This window comes from Eulemur rufifrons, chromosome 2 (assembly GCF_041146395.1).
Source record: "Eulemur rufifrons isolate Redbay chromosome 2, OSU_ERuf_1, whole genome shotgun sequence".
In the NCBI taxonomy this organism is placed as follows: domain Eukaryota; kingdom Metazoa; phylum Chordata; class Mammalia; order Primates; family Lemuridae; genus Eulemur; species Eulemur rufifrons.
The window spans coordinates 30,795,165-30,815,886 of record NC_090984.1 but is presented as its reverse complement, the minus strand read 5'-3'; the positions used below and the strand labels follow the sequence as shown (position 1 = coordinate 30,815,886).

General features: G+C 45.6%; 1 protein-coding gene across 5 annotated transcripts in view; it reads left to right on the top strand.

Annotated features, from left to right (window-relative positions):
- Positions 1–19,642, top strand: part of ZNF609 (zinc finger protein 609) — a 206,710-nt gene extending 187,068 nt beyond the window's left edge. For 2 of the 5 annotated variants that reach the window (XM_069482785.1, XM_069482747.1), the window contains exons 4-10: positions 7,066–7,153; positions 9,019–11,359; positions 12,564–12,930; positions 14,703–14,878; positions 15,153–15,369; positions 15,830–15,908; positions 16,228–19,642. In XM_069482785.1, the coding sequence (XP_069338886.1) occupies positions 7,066–7,153; positions 9,019–11,359; positions 12,564–12,930; positions 14,703–14,878; positions 15,153–15,369; positions 15,830–15,903 (3,263 nt within the window). In that variant the 3' untranslated portion in view covers positions 15,904–15,908; positions 16,228–19,642. Of the gene's footprint in view, positions 1–7,065; positions 7,154–9,018; positions 11,360–12,563; positions 12,931–14,702; positions 14,879–15,152; positions 15,370–15,829; positions 15,909–16,227 lie in introns of those variants that run through there. The other 3 variants (XM_069482756.1, XM_069482767.1, XM_069482776.1) reach the window with 3 other exon arrangements.
- Positions 19,643–20,722: the final 1,080 nt, after the last annotated feature.

Here is a 20,722-nt window from a genome sequence, read left to right as displayed (position 1 = left end):
TAAGACCCTATCTCTAAAAAAATAAATAAATAATAAGAAGAAGGTGAATATAAGTGAGTTACTACAGATAGGCCCTGGGAGTGCTGAATCAAATAGTATTTTATTAATGTGTGACTAAAGACAAACAAAAGGCTAATTCTAGATTCCCCAAACTTATTCTCTTGATACATTCCATAGAAAATGTGCCTTGGAACTTCAAATCAAGACGACTTGTTGGGTTCAAACTTTTGATACATCCCCCTCTGTTCCAAACACATAGCAAGAAGTAAAATAGACAAAAATCAAAGACATATCTGAGCTAAAAACCCAGAAAAAAGAGACAAGTCACTAAGTGAGTCTGAAGGTGTGGACTTGTTGACCTCCAGATCTGAGAGGTTAGGTGAATAGATACTAAAAATACCCCCTAAAGAGACTGAGAACATGAGACCAGGAGAGTGAGATACTAACCCCTAACCAGCTTCGTGAAAGGAGGCTTAAAATAGTTAATTGAGTGGAGAAGGAAGGAAGCTCTAAGGAGCTGGGAAGGACGGTCAGTGATTGGAATAGAACTATGAGATCCTAAGTTTCCCTGTGGCACAAGCCTATGAAAACCTGCTGGACTGAGTCCTTAAGGAACCAGAAAGAAGAAATGGCAAAATGATTACACAGAGAAAGGGGGAAAATTAATAACAAAACATCTCATTCAAAAAGAGCCTGAAAGCCAAAATTTTATGTAACAGAAATCTAATGCTAAGATAGACAACCAATAAAAATGAACCAGGACTTCCACTTCAGGGAAGATGGAGTAGACAGATTTTTCCCTATTCCTCCCACTAAATACAACTAAAATCCCCAGACACTGTATATAAAACAAATATAACAAGACTGTGAAGGGTGGAAAAAAGAAATCAGACCAGCTAGGCACCTTAGGACCTGAGGAGCAACAACAACAACATGATGATTAGTTCCCTGGGTTTTCTTTTTGCCTCCTGTATCCCAGACATGGAAATGAAACTGCACATTATATTTAATGATAAAAGACTGAATGCTCTCTCACTAAGATGGGGGACAAGGCAAGGATATTTGCTCTCACTACTGTTATCTAACATAGTGCTGAAAGTTTTAGCCAATGTGGTAGGTGAGAAGAGGAAATAAAAGGCATACAGATCCGAAAGGAAGAAATGAAACTGTTCCTATTTTCAGATTACATGATTGTCTAATGAGGTTGAGCACAGTGGCTCACACCTGTAATTCCAGCACTTTGGGAGGTTGAGGCAGGAGGATCACTTGAGACTGGGAGTTCAAGACCAGCCTGGGTAACATAGCAAGGCCTTGTCTCTAAAAAATAAAAATAAAAAAACAGCCAGGCATGGTAGCAGGCACTTGTAGTCCCAATGACTCAGAAAGCTGAGGTAGGAGCATCTCTTGAGCCCAGGAGTTTAAGGCTACAATGAGTTGTGATGGTGCCACTGCTTTCCAGCCTGGATGACAGAGCGAGAAAAAAACAAAAAAGAAAAGAAAGGAAAAAAAAAAAAAAAAGAAGAGAAAATCCCAATGAATCTACAAAAAAGCTCTTAGAACTAATAAATGAGTTCAACTAAATCACAGAATCTAAAATAAATTTACACAAATCATTGTATGTCTGCTGTGCACTAGCTATGAACATAAGGACACTGAAATTAAAAGTATAGTATCTGAAGGGAGACCTGTCCTTTAGTCCAGCTTTGTCCCTTCTTGGCTGTGTGAGTTTGCACATTTCATTGGACCTCTCATGACTCCAGTTGGTGTGTAAAACCCAGAGCCTGGGTTTAATTGTGTATACAATGCAATTGTGTAAAAGTATCTCCAAAGTGTTTAAATATTTTTTTAAATTATATAAATCATAAAAGCTTTAATATTCTGATTCAGTGCTTCCATCTACCCAACAAAACATTTGCAGGCCCCCGAGATTCAGTTAAGGAGAATGTGTACCTGTGTGTGTGTATGTGTGCACAGAAAAGAGAGAAAGAAGGGGAAACAGAAAGGAAAGAAATCATTATGAGCACACAAGAAAACCAATAGGAAGAAAATAGATGGTTTAAAAGTAAATTGATGTCTAGTTATTTTGATTTACTCTGAACAAGCTATCCAACAGGGATGGGTCATAGCCTGAAAAATCTGTTTTGAAAGCTCCCTCAGATTTTCTTTTTTTTTTTTTTTTTTTGAGACAGAGTCTCGCTTTGTTGCCCGGGCTAGAGTGAGTGCCGTGGCGTCAGCCTAGCTCACAGCAACCTCAAACTCCTGGGCTTAAGCGATCCTACCGCCTCAGCCTCCCGAGTAGCTGGGACTACAGGCATGTGCCACCATGCCCGGCTAATTTTTTCTATATATATTTTAGTTGTCCAGATACTTTCTTTCTATTTTTAGTAGAGACGGGGGTCTCGCTCTTGCTCAGGCTGATCTTGAACTCCTGACCTTGAGGGATCCACCCGCCTCAGCCTCCCAAAGTGCTAGGATTACAGGCGTGAGCCACCGCGCCCGGCCACTCCCTCAGATTTTCAACCATGAATCCTGTCTCAAAGTCATGCAAAGGAAATTCTCTTGTGAATCTTTAAATCTCCATCAGCTGATACATGAAAACAAGGGTGGGACCAGCTACATGGTGGGAATAAACCAATAAACCAACACAACCCTTTTTCTAAAAAAACAAAAGCATCGTTTATATTAGTCCACCCCCCCAAAATGAAATACTTGGGTGTAAATCTAACAAAACAGCTATAAGAGTTTGTATGTTGAAAACTACGCAGTACTAAGGAAAAAAATCAAAGATCTAGATATGCTGTGGTCACAAATTGGAAGACTGAACATAGCAAAGATGTCTGTTTTCCCCAAATTGATGTACAGGCTTAATGGAATTTCTATCAAAATTCCAGCAAAGGCTGGGAGCGGTGGCTCACGCCTGTAATCCTAGCACTCTGGGAGGCCGAGGGGGTGGATTGTTTGAGCTCAGGAGTTCGAGACCAGCCTGAGCAAGAGCAAGACCCCATCTCTACTAAAAATAGAAAGAAATTATATGGACAGCTAAAAATATATATAGAAAAAATTAGTCGGGCATCGTGGCGCATGCCTGTAGTCCCAGCTACTAGGGAGGCTGAGGCAGTAGGATCGTTTAAACCCAGGAGTTTGAGGTTACTGTGAGCTAGGCTGACGCCACGACACTCTAGCCCGGGCAACAGAGTGACACTCTGTCTAAAAAAAAAAAAAAATTCCAGCAAAATATTTTGTCAATATAGACTAGATTATTCTACAATTTGTTTGGAAAGTCAAAGGAACTAGAATAGCTAAAACAGTTTTGAACAAGAATAATAAAGTGGGAGGAATCAGAATAGTCAATTTCAAGACTTATTATATAGCCACAGTAATCAAGGCTGTGTCGTACTTGTGGAGGGACAAATACATAGATTAATGGAACAGAACAGAAAACCCAAAAGTAGACTCATACAAATGTGCCCAGCTGATTTTTGGCAAATGTGCAAAGGCAATTCTTTCGATGAAAGATAGCCTTCGGGACAGGTGGACATCATGGGAGGGAAAGTATCTCATACAAAATTGACTCAAAATCGATCAAGAACTTAAACAGAAAACATAAAATTATAAAACTTTTAGAAAATAAAAACTAGAAGAGGACAGGCATGGTGGCTCATGCCTGTAATCCCAACACTCTGGGAGGCCAAGGCAGGAGGATCACTTGAGGTCAGGAGTTTGAGACCAGCCTAAGAAAGAGCGAGATCCCCTCTCTACTAAAAATAAAAAGACTACCTGGGCATGGTAACGTGTGCCTGTAGTCCCAGCTGCATGGGAGGCTGAGGCAGGAGGATCACTTTTTTTTTTTTAATGGCCCCTCCCCACAAATCCAAGGAGCATCACTTGAGTCCAGGAGTTTGTTTGTTTGTTTGTTTGTTTGTTTGTTTTTGAGACAGAGTCTTGCTCTGTTGCCCTGATTAGAGTGCAGTGGCATCAACCTAGCTCACGGCAACCTCAAACTCCTGGACTCAAGCGATTCTCCTGCCTCAGCCTCCCAAGTAGCTGGGACTATAGGTGTGCACCATGATGCCCGGCTAATTTTTCTATTTTTAGTAGAGATGGGGTCTTGCTCTTGGTCAGGCTGGTCTCAAACTCCTGAGCTCAAGCGATCCTCCTGCCTTGGCTTCCCAGAGTGCTAGAATTACAGGCGTGAGCCTCCGTGCCTGGCCTTGAGTGCAGGAGTTGGAGGTTGCAGTGACCTATATTGATGCCACTGCACTCTACCCAGGGTGACAGAGCGAGACTCTGTCTCAAAAAAAAAAAAAAAAAAACCCAGAATGTCATAGTAGAATGTGTTTTATGACCTTGTGATAAGACAAAGCACAAACTATAAAGGAAAAGCTTAATATATTTGATTTAATTAAAATGTAGAACTACTTATCAACCAAATTCACCAAAAAATACTTTAAAAGGCAAGCCACAAAAATCAAAGATTAAAAAGTTGAGTCCATTTCACTCATTTTATGCCAGGTTAAATTCCAGATGGAAGCCAGGTGTGGTGGCACATGCTTGTAGTCCCGCCTACTAGGGAGGCCGAGGGGAGAGTCACTTCAGCCCAAGAGTTCGAGGCCAGCTTGGGCAACGTAGTGACACTCCTATTTTTAAAAGTAAATGAATAAGGCCGGGCATGGTGGCTCACACCTGTAATCCTAGCACTCTGGGAGGCTGAGGTGGGTGGATCGTTTGAGCTCAGGAGTTCGAGACCAGCCTGAGCAAGAGCAGTCTCTACTAAAAAAAAAAAAAAAAGAAAAAGAAAAGAAAGAAATTAGCTGGACAGCTAAAAATATACAAGAAAAAAAAAATTAGCCGGGCATGGTGGCGCATGCCTGCAGTCCCAGCTACTTGGGAGGCTGAAGCAGGAGGATTGCTTGAGCCCAGGAGTTTGAGGTTGCTGTGAGCTAGGCTGACACCACGGCACTCTAGCCTGGGCAACAGAGTGAGACTCTGTATGTATGAATGAATGAATAAATATAAACAAATATTCCAGATGGATCAAAGATTTAAATATAAAAAAATCAAATCTTAAACGTACTAGAAGAAACCATGAAGAAAGCTGTAATAACATGACAGAATGGGGAAAGCCTTTTGAAGTAGGACAAAAAAAACTCAGAAGCCCTAAAAGATTCATAACCATACAACGTAAAAGTAAATAATTTCTGCATAGCATTAACTACCATTAGCAAATGACAAATAAGGGGGAAATATCTGATTCATATTACAGATAAAACCTTTACTTCAGCGTATTAAGGGTCACAGATAAGAAAAAGGCTAATAATTCAGAAGAGGAACAAAGGATAGGAACAGATAGTTCATTAGAAAGGAAATACAAACCTTTTTTTTTTTTTTTTTTTTTTTTTTTTTGAGACAGAGTCTCACTCTGTTGCCCAGGCTAGAGTGTCATGGCGTCAGCCTACCTCCTAGCAACCTCAAACTCCTGGGCTCAAGCAATCCTCCTGCCTCAGCCTCCCAAGTAGCTGGGACTACAGGCATGTGCCACCACGCCCGGCTAACATATATATATATATTTTTGTTGTTGTTGTTGTTGTCCAGCTAATTTCTTTCTATTTTTTTTGGTAGAGACGGGGTCTCGCTCTTGCTCAGGCTGGTCTCTAACTCCTGAGCTCAAACGATCCGCCCACCTCGGCCTCTCAGAATGCTAGGATTATAGGCGTGAGCCACCTGGCCCAGCCCAAACATCTTATAACAATGTATTTTAATGACTTGATACACAAACTCATAAGAAACATTAAAACTATATAAAACAACATCATTTTTCTTCTGTCTGATTGGCAAAAATCACAAAGTTTGAGAACACTATGTTGCCAAAGGGAAAGGCAAGAGGTGTCTCATGGACTACTAGTATATTAATATATAAATTAGTATATCTTCTTGGAAGAAATTTGGTAGTATTTATCAAAACTCCAAATACAAATGCTCTTGTGATTAGCAGTTTTACTTAGAGGAATTTATCTTACAGACATATAGGTAAGATAAAACATTTGTACAAGGTTATTTTTGCAGTTTATTTGTAATAGCAGAAGAATGGAGTAACCCAAATGTCCATTCAAATGCAGCCATTGGAAAGAATGGTATGATTCTCTGTCTACATATATGGAATGATACAAAGTATTTGAGCACGTGAAAAAAGCAATGTGCAGAACATTGTGTGTATATTGCTACTATTTAAGGAAGAATGTATAAACATATTTGCTTATATATGTATAAAATATCTGTGAAGACTTTTAGATGTTTCCGAGTAAGGGAACTGGAAGGCTGAAGAATAGTGACAGGAGGGACACTTCATTTTACATTAGGTTTTGTTTGGTATTTTTTGCTACTTTTGAATTTTGGAGTATTACTATATTACCTATTCAAAAGCATTTTTAAACAAAATGAACATATCAGCAATATTCATAGTGAGGTCACTTAAGAGTAAAAATGCACAAAAAACCTAAATGTGCATCAACAGAATATATAAATTGTGGTCAAATCATACAATGAAATACTTGAGCTCAACTAAAATGAATGGATTAAGCTTTTCATGTCCCCACGGATAAATTTCAAATTTATAATATTAAGTGAGAAAGGTAAGTTATATCCCTATCACAATCCCATCAATACATAGTTTGGAAATATAGTAAGCAATGCTTTTCAACTCTGATGCTTTATTCTTTAAAAAGGAAATCTGATACAAGTACGGCACAAAATCTTACAAATCCATTGAGGTTTTTGTTAGATTATTCTTTGTATTTTTTTTTACTATGTTTCAAATATTGCCTAATCTTTTTTTAATTAAGAAAATGTGCCTTTACCACACCATGAAGTTTTTGCAACTATTCCCTATCCTAGTAACATTGTAGGCAATTCCCATGGAACTATTCCAGCCCAATTCTATTCTCATTGGTATCCTGTGCATCCCCTCAACCTTCCTGTAGAAGTCAGAGTGCTGCTCAAATGAAGAATACTCTTCTTAGTGGCCAAAAGAGTTTGTCTTGTCTATATCTGTGTGTTCTTATTTTCCAGGAATGTTAGTGGTAAATGTAACATGGAGGAACAAGACATACGTAGGTACACTTCTTGACTGCACACGGCATGACTGGGCACCCCCAAGGTAAGCACTTCTATTTGTTTGGTTTATATTAGTCTGAACCACTCTGATCAGTGAACCCTTATACCTTTATCCTGCTAGAGTTGTACACCCAGCTTTTAAAGGACATTATGGTGTAGAGACAAGGGAAAACACTGTATTCATCTGACATTCAAGAAGACTAAACGAATTATGTGTTGAAGTGGTGGTGGTGGGTGAGTTGGGGGAATGGAGAGGAAATCCTGTATTAGTCTTTGTCTGGAATTATTAAATCCTGGCTTCTTCCTATAGTCCATAAAGTCTAACTGTGGGTGAACAAACCTTCATTGATTGGTTTTTGATGGTAGCTATTTCTTAGAAATTTAAAGTCAAGAACATTTTTAGTTGTATAAACTCTGCTAGACCATATGGGTTTTGCAAGGACCTTTTCAAGTTGCAGTTTGACCTTAAGATTGACATTACAGTCAATGGCACCTTACAGCTTGTTCCTAATACTAGTACTCAGTTTGCCAGGGTTTGGGGAACCCAAATGTTGGAAGTAATTTACAACTAGTGCACAAATAGCATCCTAGGAGTTCACCACTTAATCCAGTTCCCATGCATTCACAAGTTCCTTTAGCAAATCATATTCATTGAAAATGGTAGTTATCGTCTGGACAGTTCTTTTAGAAGAATTCTCTTAAACCTTCACCTCCCCGTTGTTTCTGTGAGACGAAGATGGGCAGGAATGTCCCAAGGAGAAGTTGTTTTGTTTTGTTTTTTATACTCTATTTTTTTTCACCAGTGTACTAACAAGGAGCAAGGAGAAATATTTTAAAGTTCTTGATTCCATACTGCTTTCTTTTTCTCAAGTGTTGTTATGCTTTACCTAGGGATATGTAGTTATTTATGCCTCCTAGTTTTCAGAGATGCTGGACCAGGTTTCTAGAGGTTTACCGTATCGTAAGACTGTACTCAGACTATTACAGAAGTTGCCCTGATAAGAACCAGAAGCAGATGAGCTAAAACCAGTTTGTAAAGTTCCTTATATTCTCCCTTTGTGTTCCTGAGAAACTTTTAGAAGGACTGTTTCTACTTTGGGCACGTAAGAATCAGAGACAGGAGCTGAGTGGGTAGGTGATAACGGAAATAGTAAGTAGCTTCATAGTAGGATTGTTCTGAGGACCCAAAGGAGATATTTGACAAAATTTGCTTTTTTTTTTTCTGTCATATCTATGGCTCCTACTGTCTTAGAAACAACCCGCTCTAGCTGCCACCTGGAAGGGAGTCAAAACCGTCTTTAGATCTATAAGGGGACCAACCTTAGCTACAGGTTTAATTCTAGACAGTGTGTTGAACTCTATGAAAAGCTACTTTAGGGCCAATCAGAAATGACTTGTAGGTACAAATCTTCAGACATTCAAAGAACTCACGTACTCTTGGCTGTATCTGATGTTTAAAGACCTCTTAAATGGATGAGTGCTTTGTGTCTATGTGAGATGTGTAGGAAAAAAGCATTGGGCTAAAAGTAGAGCTAGATTCTGGTCATAAGTTTTCACTAATCAATGTTGTGACCTCGGGCACTTAGCATGCCTGGCTTTAATTTCCTGGATGATTTCTAAAGTCTTTTCCGAAACTGTGGCTATTGCTGCATATAGGAAATGCAAACATGATTGTTCTTTGTCTCATGGAACAAACTCTGCATGGCTTCAGAGGTAAATAATTTACAGCTAGCATGCAGATAGCATCCTAGGAGCTTACCACTTAGTGCAGTTCCCACACAATCCGAAGTTCTTTTAACAAATCATATTCATTGAAAATGATAGTCGCCATCTGGACACTACAGCTAAACTGGTTTGAAGATGTTTTCTCTTCTTAGTAATATCTTGTTGTGTTTGTCCTTTGCCAAGGTTCTGTGACTCCCCTACCAGTGACTTGGAAATGCGTAACGGTCGGGGTAGAGGCAAACGCATGCGTCCCAACAGTAACACACCTGTCAACGAGACATCCACAGCCTCCGACAGCAAAGGAACCAGCAGCAGCAGCAAAACCCGGGCAGGGGCCAATAGTAAAGGCCGTCGGGGCAGCCAAAATTCTTCAGAGCATCGCCCACCTGCCAGCAGCACTTCTGAGGATGTCAAGGCCAGCCCTTCCTCAGCTACCAAGCGGAAAAACAAACCCCTTTCAGACATGGAGCTGAATTCTAGCTCGGAGGACTCCAAAGGGAGCAAACGTGTCCGTACGAATTCTATGGGCTCAGCCACTGGCCCCCTTCCTGGGACCAAGGTGGAACCCACTGTTCTGGACAGAAATTGTCCCTCCCCAGTCCTGATTGACTGTCCCCACCCAAACTGCAACAAGAAGTACAAGCACATCAATGGACTTAAGTACCACCAAGCTCATGCCCATACAGATGATGACAGCAAGCCAGAAGCAGATGGAGACAGTGAGTACGGAGAGGAGCCCACCCTCCATGCAGACCTCGGGAGCTGCAACGGTGCATCTGTCGCACAAAAAGGTTCCTTGTCCCCTGCCCGCTCAGCTACCCCCAAAGTTCGCCTTGTAGAGCCCCATAGCCCTTCTCCTTCAAGCAAATTCAGCACAAAAGGCCTCTGTAAGAAAAAGTTGAGTGGGGAAGGGGACACAGATCTTGGGGCCTTATCCAACGATGGCTCTGATGATGGACCCTCAGTAATGGATGAAACAAGCAATGATGCCTTTGATTCTTTGGAAAGGAAATGTATGGAAAAAGAAAAATGTAAAAAGTCCTCTAGTTTGAAACCTGAAAAGATTCCTTCCAAGAGCTTAAAGTCAGCCCGGCCCATTGCCCCTGCCATCCCCCCACAGCAAATCTACACCTTCCAGACAGCCACCTTCACGGCAGCAAGCCCAGGCTCCTCCTCAGGCCTGACCACCACAGTGGTCCAAGCCATGCCCAACAGTCCCCAGCTGAAGCCCATTCAGCCGAAGCCCACTGTTATGGGAGAACCTTTCACAGTCAACCCTGCCTTGACTCCAGCCAAGGACAAGAAAAAGAAAGACAAAAAAAAGAAGGAATCCTCCAAGGAACTTGAAAGTCCTCTGACCCCTGGGAAGGTGTGTCGAGCAGAAGAAGGCAAAAGCCCATTCAGGGAATCATCAGGAGATGGGATGAAAATGGAGGGGCTCTTAAATGGCTCGTCAGACCCCCACCAAAGCCGACTGGCTAGCATCAAGGCTGAAGCTGACAAGATCTACAGCTTCACGGACAATGCCCCCAGCCCCTCCATTGGAGGCAGTAGCCGCCTAGATAGCACCACCCCTACCCAGCCCCTGACTCCCTTACATGTGGTGACCCAGAATGGAGCTGAAGCCAGCTCAGTCAAAACCAACAGCCCTGCATACTCAGACATCTCTGATGCCGGGGAGGACGGGGAGGGCAAGGTGGACAGTGTCAAATCAAAGGACCCTGAACAGCTGGTTAAGGAAGGGGCTAAGAAAACTGTTTTCCCCCCTCAGCCACAGAGCAAAGACTCACCGTATTACCAAGGCTTTGAGAGTTACTACTCTCCAAGTTACGCACAGTCCAGCCCAGGGGCTCTGAACCCCAGCAGCCAGACGGGGGTGGAGAGCCAGGCCCTGAAGACAAAAAAGGATGAGGAGCCGGAGAACATAGAGGGGAAAGCGAAGAACGACGTCTGTGAGGAGAAGAAAGCCGAGCTGAGCAGTTCCAGCCAGCAGCCTTCCGTCATCCAGCAGCGTCCCAACATGTACATGCAGTCCCTGTACTACAACCAGTACGCCTACGTGCCCCCCTACGGCTACAGCGACCAGAGTTACCACACCCACCTCCTGAGCACCAACACAGCATACCGGCAGCAGTACGAAGAGCAGCAGAAGCGGCAGAGCTTAGAGCAGCAGCCGCGGGGACTGGACAAGAAGGCAGAGATGGGCCTGAAGGAGCGGGAGGCAGCACTTAAGGAGGAATGGAAGCAAAAGCCGTCAATTCCCCCAACTCTCACCAAAGCCCCCAGCCTGACAGACCTTGTGAAGTCAGGGCCCGGCAAAGCCAAGGAGCCAGGGGCTGACACTGCCAAATCAGTCATCATTCCCAAGTTAGATGACTCTTCAAAACTCCCCAGCCAGGCCCCTGAAGGCCTTAAAGTGAAGCTGAGCGAGGCCAGCCACCTAGGCAAGGAGGCCTCTGAGGCCAAGACGGGCCCTGAGTGTGGCCGACAGGCAGAGGTGGATCCAATACTCTGGTACCGCCAGGTAACTGCTGCCCTGGGAGGAAGTGGAAATACCGTTTGATATACTTTGTCTTCCTCACAAATCAGGGCAGTCCTTATGTAGGGTTTCGACAGAACTGACATTAACAGGAGAGATGTATCGTTTTAGGGATTCTTTACCTTTGTAAACTATTTTAATGTTTTTTAAAAATCATTTTTACATCCATAAGAGGTGTTTTTCCCATCTGACAAGAGAGGCCCTTGGCTAGGCGCAGTGGCTCAAGCTTGTAATCCTAGCACTCTGGGAGGCCAAGGCAGGAAGATCCCTTGAGGTCAGGAGTTAGAGACCAGCCTAAGCAAGAGTGAGACCCCGTCTCTACTAAAAATAGAAAAAATTAGCCTGGCATGGTGGCTCACGCCTGTAGTCCCAGCTACTCAGGAGGATTGGTTGAGCCCGGGAGTTTGAGGTTGCAGGAAGCTATGATGACATCACAGCACTCTAGCCCAGGCAACAGAGTGAGATCTTGTCTCAAAAAGAAAAAAAAGAAAGGCCCACATAAGCTAGCCACATTTTCTTAGGGTTGCTTGAGACTTCACTAGCAGAGCTGAGACCTGAACCCAGGTATCTTGATCCTAGTCCAGTGTTTCTTCCACTGCTTAGTTCCTATGGAATGAGTTAATGGTATTATCTCCAGTTTTTAAAGTAGGTTAAAAGTACACTACTCAGTTGCGGAGTTTCCTTAAACTTTATAGGCAGAGTTAGGACCAAGAACTTGGAATGTCACATCTTGTGCTCATGAGATTTAGGAGTATGTTTCCTTCTCTCTTGGTGCCAGAGTTATACTTCCCTTCTTTGACCTGGGTGGCACTTACAGTGTGTTCCACCCCCTGAGCTTGCTCTAAGAAAGTGAAAACAACCTAAACATCTTGAGAGGGGGCCTTTTCTATTCTAGCAGTGATTTTGCCAGAATGCTTGTTCTCGCCTAGGGAACCTCCACTGATAGACTGATGGATTTTCCTTTTCTTTCCCCACATCTTGTTCCCTGGGGGACACAGGGTGGGAGGGTACTTTTTAAGCCAAAGGGACCAGAGTTGGATTATAAACAAGATCAGTAGAGGCCAAGATCCTACTCTGCCCAGAGTATCTAGTAACTACCTGCTTTAGTGGTTCTACTGGGACCTTGGGCTTGAATTGTATCTCTGTCTCGTCTGTACAACACTCAGTCCATGTCCTGTGCCTGTTGTAGGAGGCAGAACCCCGGATGTGGACATATGTTTATCCTGCCAAGTACTCAGACATCAAGTCAGAGGATGAGCGGTGGAAAGAGGAGCGGGACCGCAAATTGAAGGAGGAAAGGAGTCGGAGTAAGGACTCTGTCCCCAAGGAAGACGGGAAGGAAAGCACAAGTAGTGACTGCAAGCTGCCCACATCTGAGGAGTCCCGTCTTGGGAGCAAGGAGCCCCGACCAAGCGTACATGTGCCTGTGTCCTCCCCCCTCACCCAGCACCAGTCCTACATCCCCTACATGCACGGCTACTCCTACAGCCAGTCCTATGACCCCAACCACCCCAGCTACCGCGGCATGCCTGCTGTGATGATGCAAAACTACCCAGGTACAGCACCCTAGCGCCAGCCGCTGCTGACTCACTGGGAAGGGAAATGAAGCTCAGATTTCGAACCCCGAGTTTTCACGCTCAGCCCCAAGGCTTAGTGAGGCTCGCTTATATGACAGCCCTTTTTGGAAAGGGGTTATTCTGTGAAGTGACCACTGTAACCCATAGCCCCTTAAATGACCCCTAATTATAGTCTGTTGGATCACTTCTCTCTCCCTCGCTCTAGCTAGAGGTTTACCTCTGCAGTCAGTTTTCATTGATAACTAAAGGCAAAACTCTCTCTCTGCCACTGCCATCCTCCCTCAGCTGAGCTTTTTAAAACATAAATGCTACATTTTGCAATGTGCTAGGTCCTGTGGAGAGTACTAAAAAAATGAAGAGCTGGGCATGGCGGCTCACAGCTGTAATCCCACCTACTTGGGAGGATCACTTGGGGCCAGGAGTTTGAGACCATCTTGGGCAACATAGTGAGACCCTGTCTCTACAAAAAATTTATAAAAAATTAACTGTGTGTGGTGGCTCACACCTGTAATCCCAGCACTCTGGGAGGCAAAGGTAGGAGGATGACTTGAACCCAGGAGTTCGAGTTCGAGGCTGCAGTGAGCTATGATTACGCCACTGCACTCCGGCCTGAGTGAGAGAGTGAGACTCTGTCTCAAAAACAAATAAGTAAATTTTTAAAAATAACTTAATAGAAAAAAAAAAGTAGAGAAGACTAGTTCCCTCCACTCAAGGAACTTACAACTTAATTATAACAAGGGAGACACATGGAACAAATAAAATCAAACCAGAACAGTGCATATGTTCAGTTGCAAGATCATGCTCCGCTATCAGTGGGAAGAGCAATTTGAATTCAGATTGGGGGGAAGTCTAGCTAGGTTCAGCTTGGGAATTTAAGCTCTTTCTACTGCCGTCGAGTTATTTGTGGAGGGGAGGCACAAAGTAGGACTTTAAATATGTTTAAACTTGTTAGAGTAAAATGCTCTTATTCAACTCTACTCACTGATTTCTGTTGTCTGAAGAGCCACGTGGGATGCTTCTGGAGTGGAGGGGCAATCTTTAACTCATGCCTTAGAGCTCCCAACTTCCTATAGCAGCCTAAATAGTCTTGACATTCTGGTGACATTACTATATGGAGGGAACTAGTCTCTAAATAGGACAAGTAAGCTTTTCAAACAGAGATAGGAAATTATCTTGCCCTTGAGGTATTCCTTTCTCACTGTCACCCACACCCATATATATAAAAATCACAGTTCCATTTGTTGAGTGCTCTGGGCCAGGCACTGTCCTGTGTGATTTATGCACATTACCTTTTTTAATCTTCCCCATCATCCTATGAAATAAGTATTGGTATCTTCATTTGATGATGAAGAAACTGAAGCTCAAAAAGGTTGTCGATTTGCTCAAGGTTACTTAGCTAGTAAGTCTGAGAGGTGGCGTTTGAGCCCAAGGCTGTCTGACTCCAAATCCCATGATCTTGCCACTTTATCATGTCACCTCTCCAAGATGAATCTCTGAGACTAGTTCAAAAAATCACAGCAGATCTGGAAAATTGACTACAGGAAACAGGGGCATATTCCTAATATCCCTCAGCTAATTTTTCCTGTAGAGCTCAGTAAAGAAAGTACAAGCCAACAGTCTCAGCCCAAAGACACCGTGGTGGAAAATATCTCAGCCTGTGCCTAGGAAAGCTGATGCCCGCCTAACCAAGCTCACTGCAGCAGAGCTTCTTCTACCCCTCCCGTCTGAGTGCTTGATTTCTCCTTCCCCAGGTTCCTACTTGCCTTCCAGCTACTCTTTCTCCCCATATGGCAGCAAGGTCTCGGGTGGTGAGGATGCTGACAAGGCACGAGCCAGCCCCAGTGTCAGTTGTAAATCCAGCTCAGAGTCCAAAGCCCTGGACATCCTGCAGCAGCATGCCAGTCACTACAAGAGCAAGTCTCCCACGGTAAGGGAAATTCAGAGATGTCATCCAAAGACCAATAAGGCCAGATCCAGGGTCTGGGAGAAGGCGGGCAAGGTCAGGTCTGGACCACAGTACAGCTTGGCTGATTTGACGTTGGCCTCACCAGGACATCTTGTTTCTTAGGTAGCCTGCATTTTTAGGGAGTCATAATGTGGGGCCTTGAGCATTTCACTGTGTCTGTGTGTGTGTGTGTGTGTGTGTGTGTGTGTGTGTGTGTCTCACTATAGTGCTTTTGTGTGTCTGCTTTCCTTTCCAGATAAGTGATAAAACTTCTCAGGAGAGAGATCGGGGAGGCTGTGGGGTGGTTGGGGGTGGTGGCAGCTGTAGCAGCGTTGGGGGAGCAGGAGGGGGTGAACGGAGTGTCGACCGGCCCCGCACCTCCCCTTCCCAGCGCCTGATGTCTACACACCACCACCACCACCACTTGGGGTACTCACTGCTCCCGGCACAGTACAACTTACCCTACGCAGCAGGTAAGCCTGTTCCCCACCGCCCATGCCTCCTGTCTCCACCCCAGGGGTAATGCCCACAGCGAGGGCCTCCCTCCTTGCCCCAGAGAATCCTATTTTTTTTTTTTTTTTCTCTTGTAATCTGTTCACAGTCCTAGCCTCCTGCAGACAGTCATTAAAGCATGACATTTATTTCTTCCCTTGGAGCTTAGGGACTCTCAAACCCGTCCAGAATATTGGCTTTGATATTCAGAAGAATAAGGAACAGGTGTTCCCCACAGCCAAAGAGAAACAAGCAGCTGAAAAATAGAGCCTTACTACCCATCCCCAGGCAGTAAATCTGGCTGAATATCAGATTGTTTTCTGTCAGCACCTCAAAACTCAGTGAAACTAGGAATTTAAGGGGAAACGCCTCCCCGTCCCCAGCCAGCTGGTAAGGGAAGTGTATGTGAGCGCCACACTAACCGCTCTCCTGCTCGCTCAGGGCTTTCTTCCACAGCCATTGTTGCCAGCCAGCAAGGCGCGGCTCCTTCCCTCTACCCACCCCCCAGGAGGTGAGAATGGTAAGTAACTTTCCTTAATCTGGGGCCACACACAGAGTAGGGACAGTTGCTACCTGGGTCACAGAATCCCTGTGGAGCCTGGGTGCGGAATAGCCATGTGGGGTTAGTGGACTGGAAATGGTGGAACCCTGGCCGAGCCTCTTGTACGAGAGTCTCCTGTGAAGCCATGTGCATCTGAGAGGACCTGTGGAACAAACACAAATGTCCCTTTAGGGACCAGGACTAGCTTCCCCTGCAGTTCATGTTCTTGGAGCGCCACCTTGTGCTTGTTTGACGAGCAGGCTGAGTGCCTGGTTATCTGTCCGTGTTTCCCTTGCAGAACACCAAGTGCCCGGACAAAGTCAGCTTCACGGGCCCAGACTGGCTCACCCGAGGAGGTGCTGGAGGTGCCATTTAGACATCAGTTAAATGGTGTTGATCATCCTGTTTGCCGTCCCCACCACAACCGAAGGCAGACCCTCAGCTGTCGCGCCTCCGCCAGACCTCTGGACTCCCTGACCCTCCCTCTTCCGCAGGAGCTGGAGAGCTGGCACTTAGCAAAAATATTTATTCTCTTGGCCACAGTCATGACTGTTGTGGCTTCTGTGGAGATGAAGGCACGGGGAGAAACTAGGGGCACATGGCCTCAGCCCAGAGAAGTCACTGCTCTGTTCCCCAAGCCCCTGGTCCGCTGCCGGAGCAGTACCAACCCACCCCGGCAGGGAGGGCGCCCCCACACTGGGTAAGGTCTGAAGACAGCACAGCAGCCATACCCCTCTCCCCATCATTACACCGTCACCAGACTCTGCGTATCCCCAGTGGTTTGCACCCTGGGGACTGGCAGCACGTGAGGAATTAGAATCTCAGGAAAGAAATTGGGGGCTGTTTTCTACGTAATTGTGAAAACAAGGTCTTCAAACGTGGAGACTTCTCCCCTTTTACATGAGCACATATAAACGCTCAGAGCCTAGCCTGGAAGGGAAGACCAAGGCATTTGCCCCACCATGGCCTTGTGCTGCCTGTCAGGCAGAGGGCAGGGGCTCCAGCACCAGCACAGGGCTCCCAGGGCCACTGGGAGGCAGCTGGCACTGGAGCACGAATGGAGTCTGTGAAGTGGAACCTGCATCCCACTAAGTCCTGCTGCTTCTTACCCCCAACTCCTTGCCCTTTTCTCTTCCCTCCTGACCCCTTGGTGCCTTTCCCAGGGGGTTCCCCACACTGATCTCACCTCTTTTTCACTGCTTGGCTCTTAAGACTCGGGCAGATAAAATAATATTCCCCGAGCATGGGGAGCCTGCCAGGAGTCTGCCAGGTCACCTTAGGGCAAGGCCCAGAAGGCAGGCCCCAGGAGCACCCAGCAGTTCTTGGAGATGTCCTGTCCATTCAGCCATCTGGATATCTTCCTCATTTAGGGCCACAAATATATACAGTCCAATTCCTCTAAGTACATGATTTTATATAGCTCAATCTACATCCTCCGTGTGTGCCAATATAAGCTGTGTTTCTTTGTAACACACATTTTTGTTTTGGGGGCCCCTGGCCAGGGGAAGTTATTTGTTCCTCAGACCCTGGGTTAACACATCCAAGCCGTTACTCGTCTGAGCAGAGAGTGTACTCAAGGGAGCTGCGCTGTGAGGCAGCAGACATTTCTCTGCTCTCCTTCGACAGGCAGTCTCTCAGTCGAAGCTTTATGCTCTTTGCACTGGTAAAGTGATGATGATTTGGTAGCTTTATTGGAGTCATTTCTTCCCCAAGGTGTGGGGAGCTTTAGCTCTTCCTTTACTTTTGAGGTATCATCTCTTTGTTCTCCTCCCGCCCATCTTTCTTTGACCCCCTGAATTGAGAGAGATAAAGACTGACAGATACCAGCCTAGACTGGAGAATGGTGTTTGTGACCAGAGTGCCAAAAGTGACGATTTAAGAGCAGGAATTTGGCTGTGACTCAATTTGGAAAATGGGAGGTAGGGGACAATAAGCACAATGCCCAGTAGAGGTTGGTTTCCAAGAACCCTAGAGCCCTACAAATAGGTAGGCTTAGGGTCATATGCCCACAAGGAGCCCCTCTGACCTACAGACCTTTCCCCTGAGTTTCCACGTCCTTGTTTTTGTTCAAGTTGAGTTTTGGCCCCTCCCCAAAAACCCATTGTTTTAGACCCTTGGCACCCCCGCAAGCAGCCTCCCTCATACCCATCATTGCCTCTGCCTCCTGCTGCCCCCACAGGCAGTGCTCTGAGCAGTGACTTCCCTGTCATCCATGGAAGTGGCTGGTGTGAATTTCACCCCACCTAACCTGAGTCACCCCTACCAAGAGGGTGACTGAATTTCAGCCTGATTATGCCCTCCTGGGCTCCTGTCGGGTAGAGCCAAGGGCCCACCTCTGTTCCTGTTTATTTTGAAATACTGTTGTGTGTTTTGTATCTGTGGCGCTGCCTACAGCGTACTCTGTACATATTGTAAAGAAACCGTTGGAGTAATTTTCTTTCTACTGGGCAGGCACGGCCCGCATTCCTGCCCCTTGCTCTTGGTTCTGTAACTGAGAGGAGGAACTTCTGTATTAGCTGGGCAGCACGGGGTTCTGCAGAAGGGTGCAGCTTTTTCTTTTCCTTTTTTTCCCCACCCCTCAAAAAAGCACTTGGCTCTTTGATTCTTATATCCATGTCTCCCTTGAAGAGTAGGAGCTGCCCAGAAGAGCAGGCAAACACAGCAGTGGCAGAATGGCACTGCCTTCTCCTGGCCCCCGCTCCTTGCTGGGTCCAGTCTTCCTTCCCTGAAGTAACATGAAGCAGCAGCAGTGGAGCCCCTTGACAAGTGCTGAGAACCATTTGCTCTCCACCTCCAGCCCCTCTGCATGGGAAGGAGAAAGACAGGTGGGCACTACCTGTGGGACCCATAACCTGGTCAGGGGGATGAGACCCTCAGCAAGGCTCGCCACCCCACAGGCAAAGGCTGGAGGAGTTTGCTGCTAAGAGCCCCGACGACGACCAGACCAAGCCGTCTCTGAGGCCCCTGCCTCACTCACTGGGCTCCCCACAGAGGCTAAGGGGAAGAAGAGCCTCATCCCCAGGTAGGACAGCCAGGGCATGGAGAGCTCTCTTTAGGATTCATGTCTCCTTTTTCCTTATTTTAAGGTGTGCCAGTCCCCTTTATCCCCTTTTCCTGCCTTGTACATGTATGTGTACATGTATGAAATTTCCTTCTCTTTCCACACATCTCAAGGTCAAAGAACCACACGCAGAAGGGTAAGAGGGCACTCTATGAAATGAAATGATTTCTTGACTCTTCTTCTCTCCAAGTTCCAAGGGGCTGTGGGAGGATTTAGCTTAGGGAGTTGGGATCTAAGACTGCAGAAGGGCTAGAGAATAATACTGTATACAGGCTTTGAGGCCACTCATGGCACTTACTATCCCATAAACCCTATCGCCATCCCGTTGTCTACTCTGATGCCCCCGAGACTCAACTGGGCAGCTAGTTGGCCCCATAATTCTGGGCCTTTGTTGTTTGTTTTATTAATAGGGCATCCCAGGAAGCTTTCCAGTGATCCCCTACCATAGGCCCCTCCTGGGATCAAGCCCCTCCCAGGCCCTGTCCCCAGCCCCTCCTGCCCCAGCCCACCCGCTTGCCTTGGTGCTCAGCCCCCCGCATTGGGAGCAGGTTGGGGCGAGCTGGAGGCCCGGGCTGGAGGGGCAGTGTTGCTGTTCATAGCTTTTGTTCCTTTGGCGTTGCTCTGTTGGATTTAATTTCAGTCTTCCTGATTCTTCCCTTCTGTAAAGTGTACATTACCAAGTTCCTTGTTTTTTTATATATATATATAAATATATATATATACAAACTGTACTCTTTTTGCCTTTGTACATTCAGGCAAGAAGAGAAAATAAATCTTTTTAAGAGACAATCACAAATCTGTGAGGGCTGCTGGTTATTTCTCCTGGAGTTTGCTGCTGAGCTGCCTCCTCCTTCTTCCCAACTTTTCTGTTCTCCCTCAGCTTTCCTGATCCTCCCGGGCCTGCTCCGTACGCATCCTCAGCTTCACAAACTTCCCCGGCTGGCAGCAAGCTGTCGAATCCCGTGTCCAGACTACCTGCCCTGTAGCTCTTTTCTGCCCACCACTGTTTACCGGCTTGGCCGCTGGCTTAGCCCAGGAGCTCTGTCCTGCGCCCTGGCCTCTCCTCTCTTCACCCTTAGATCCTGTTCACCGAAGTGGCTTTGGACCCCTGGGTGCTCTGTACACTCACCTGTGAAACTATGCAGCTGGGAGCTCTCTGCCTAAGAGTTTGCACTATTTAAACCTGCCTGGGAGTTAGGACGGATGGTTTGAGGAATGAGTGGGAAACTTCCCCCAATATTGCCCCCACATGCCAGCCTCCAGAGGGCTCTGACCCAGAGCCCAGAGGATCCTTCCTGGCTGGTGGACTCCTGTGGTTGCCCCATCAGAACGAGGGCTAAGGGTTTATGGGTCAAGAGCATTTGATCAGAATTTCAAAGGGCGGTACATTCTGAAATAGCCCAACCAAACCATTGTTTGGCCTCTTTCTCCTTTTCTCCTCCTTTTTTTCCCTTTCTCTCTACTTCTTCTTCTTAATTGGCTTTGGAATTGAAATATATTTTTAAATTATTTGTTGTATTTATTGAATAAAGTTTTTAATGTCCCTGTTCTTAAATTTAGACTTAGTTCGCCTTTCACATCTATCTCCACTATCCCCCCATATTCTACTTTCTAAATTGCTTTTTTAACTGGAGTGCAGCCTTCGGGTACCTTACTTCTTTCCCATCTGTGGCCTTCAATAGCAAAAGTTTTTTTTGAAAAGGAAATCTTGACTGGATGCCTGGGTTTCCAG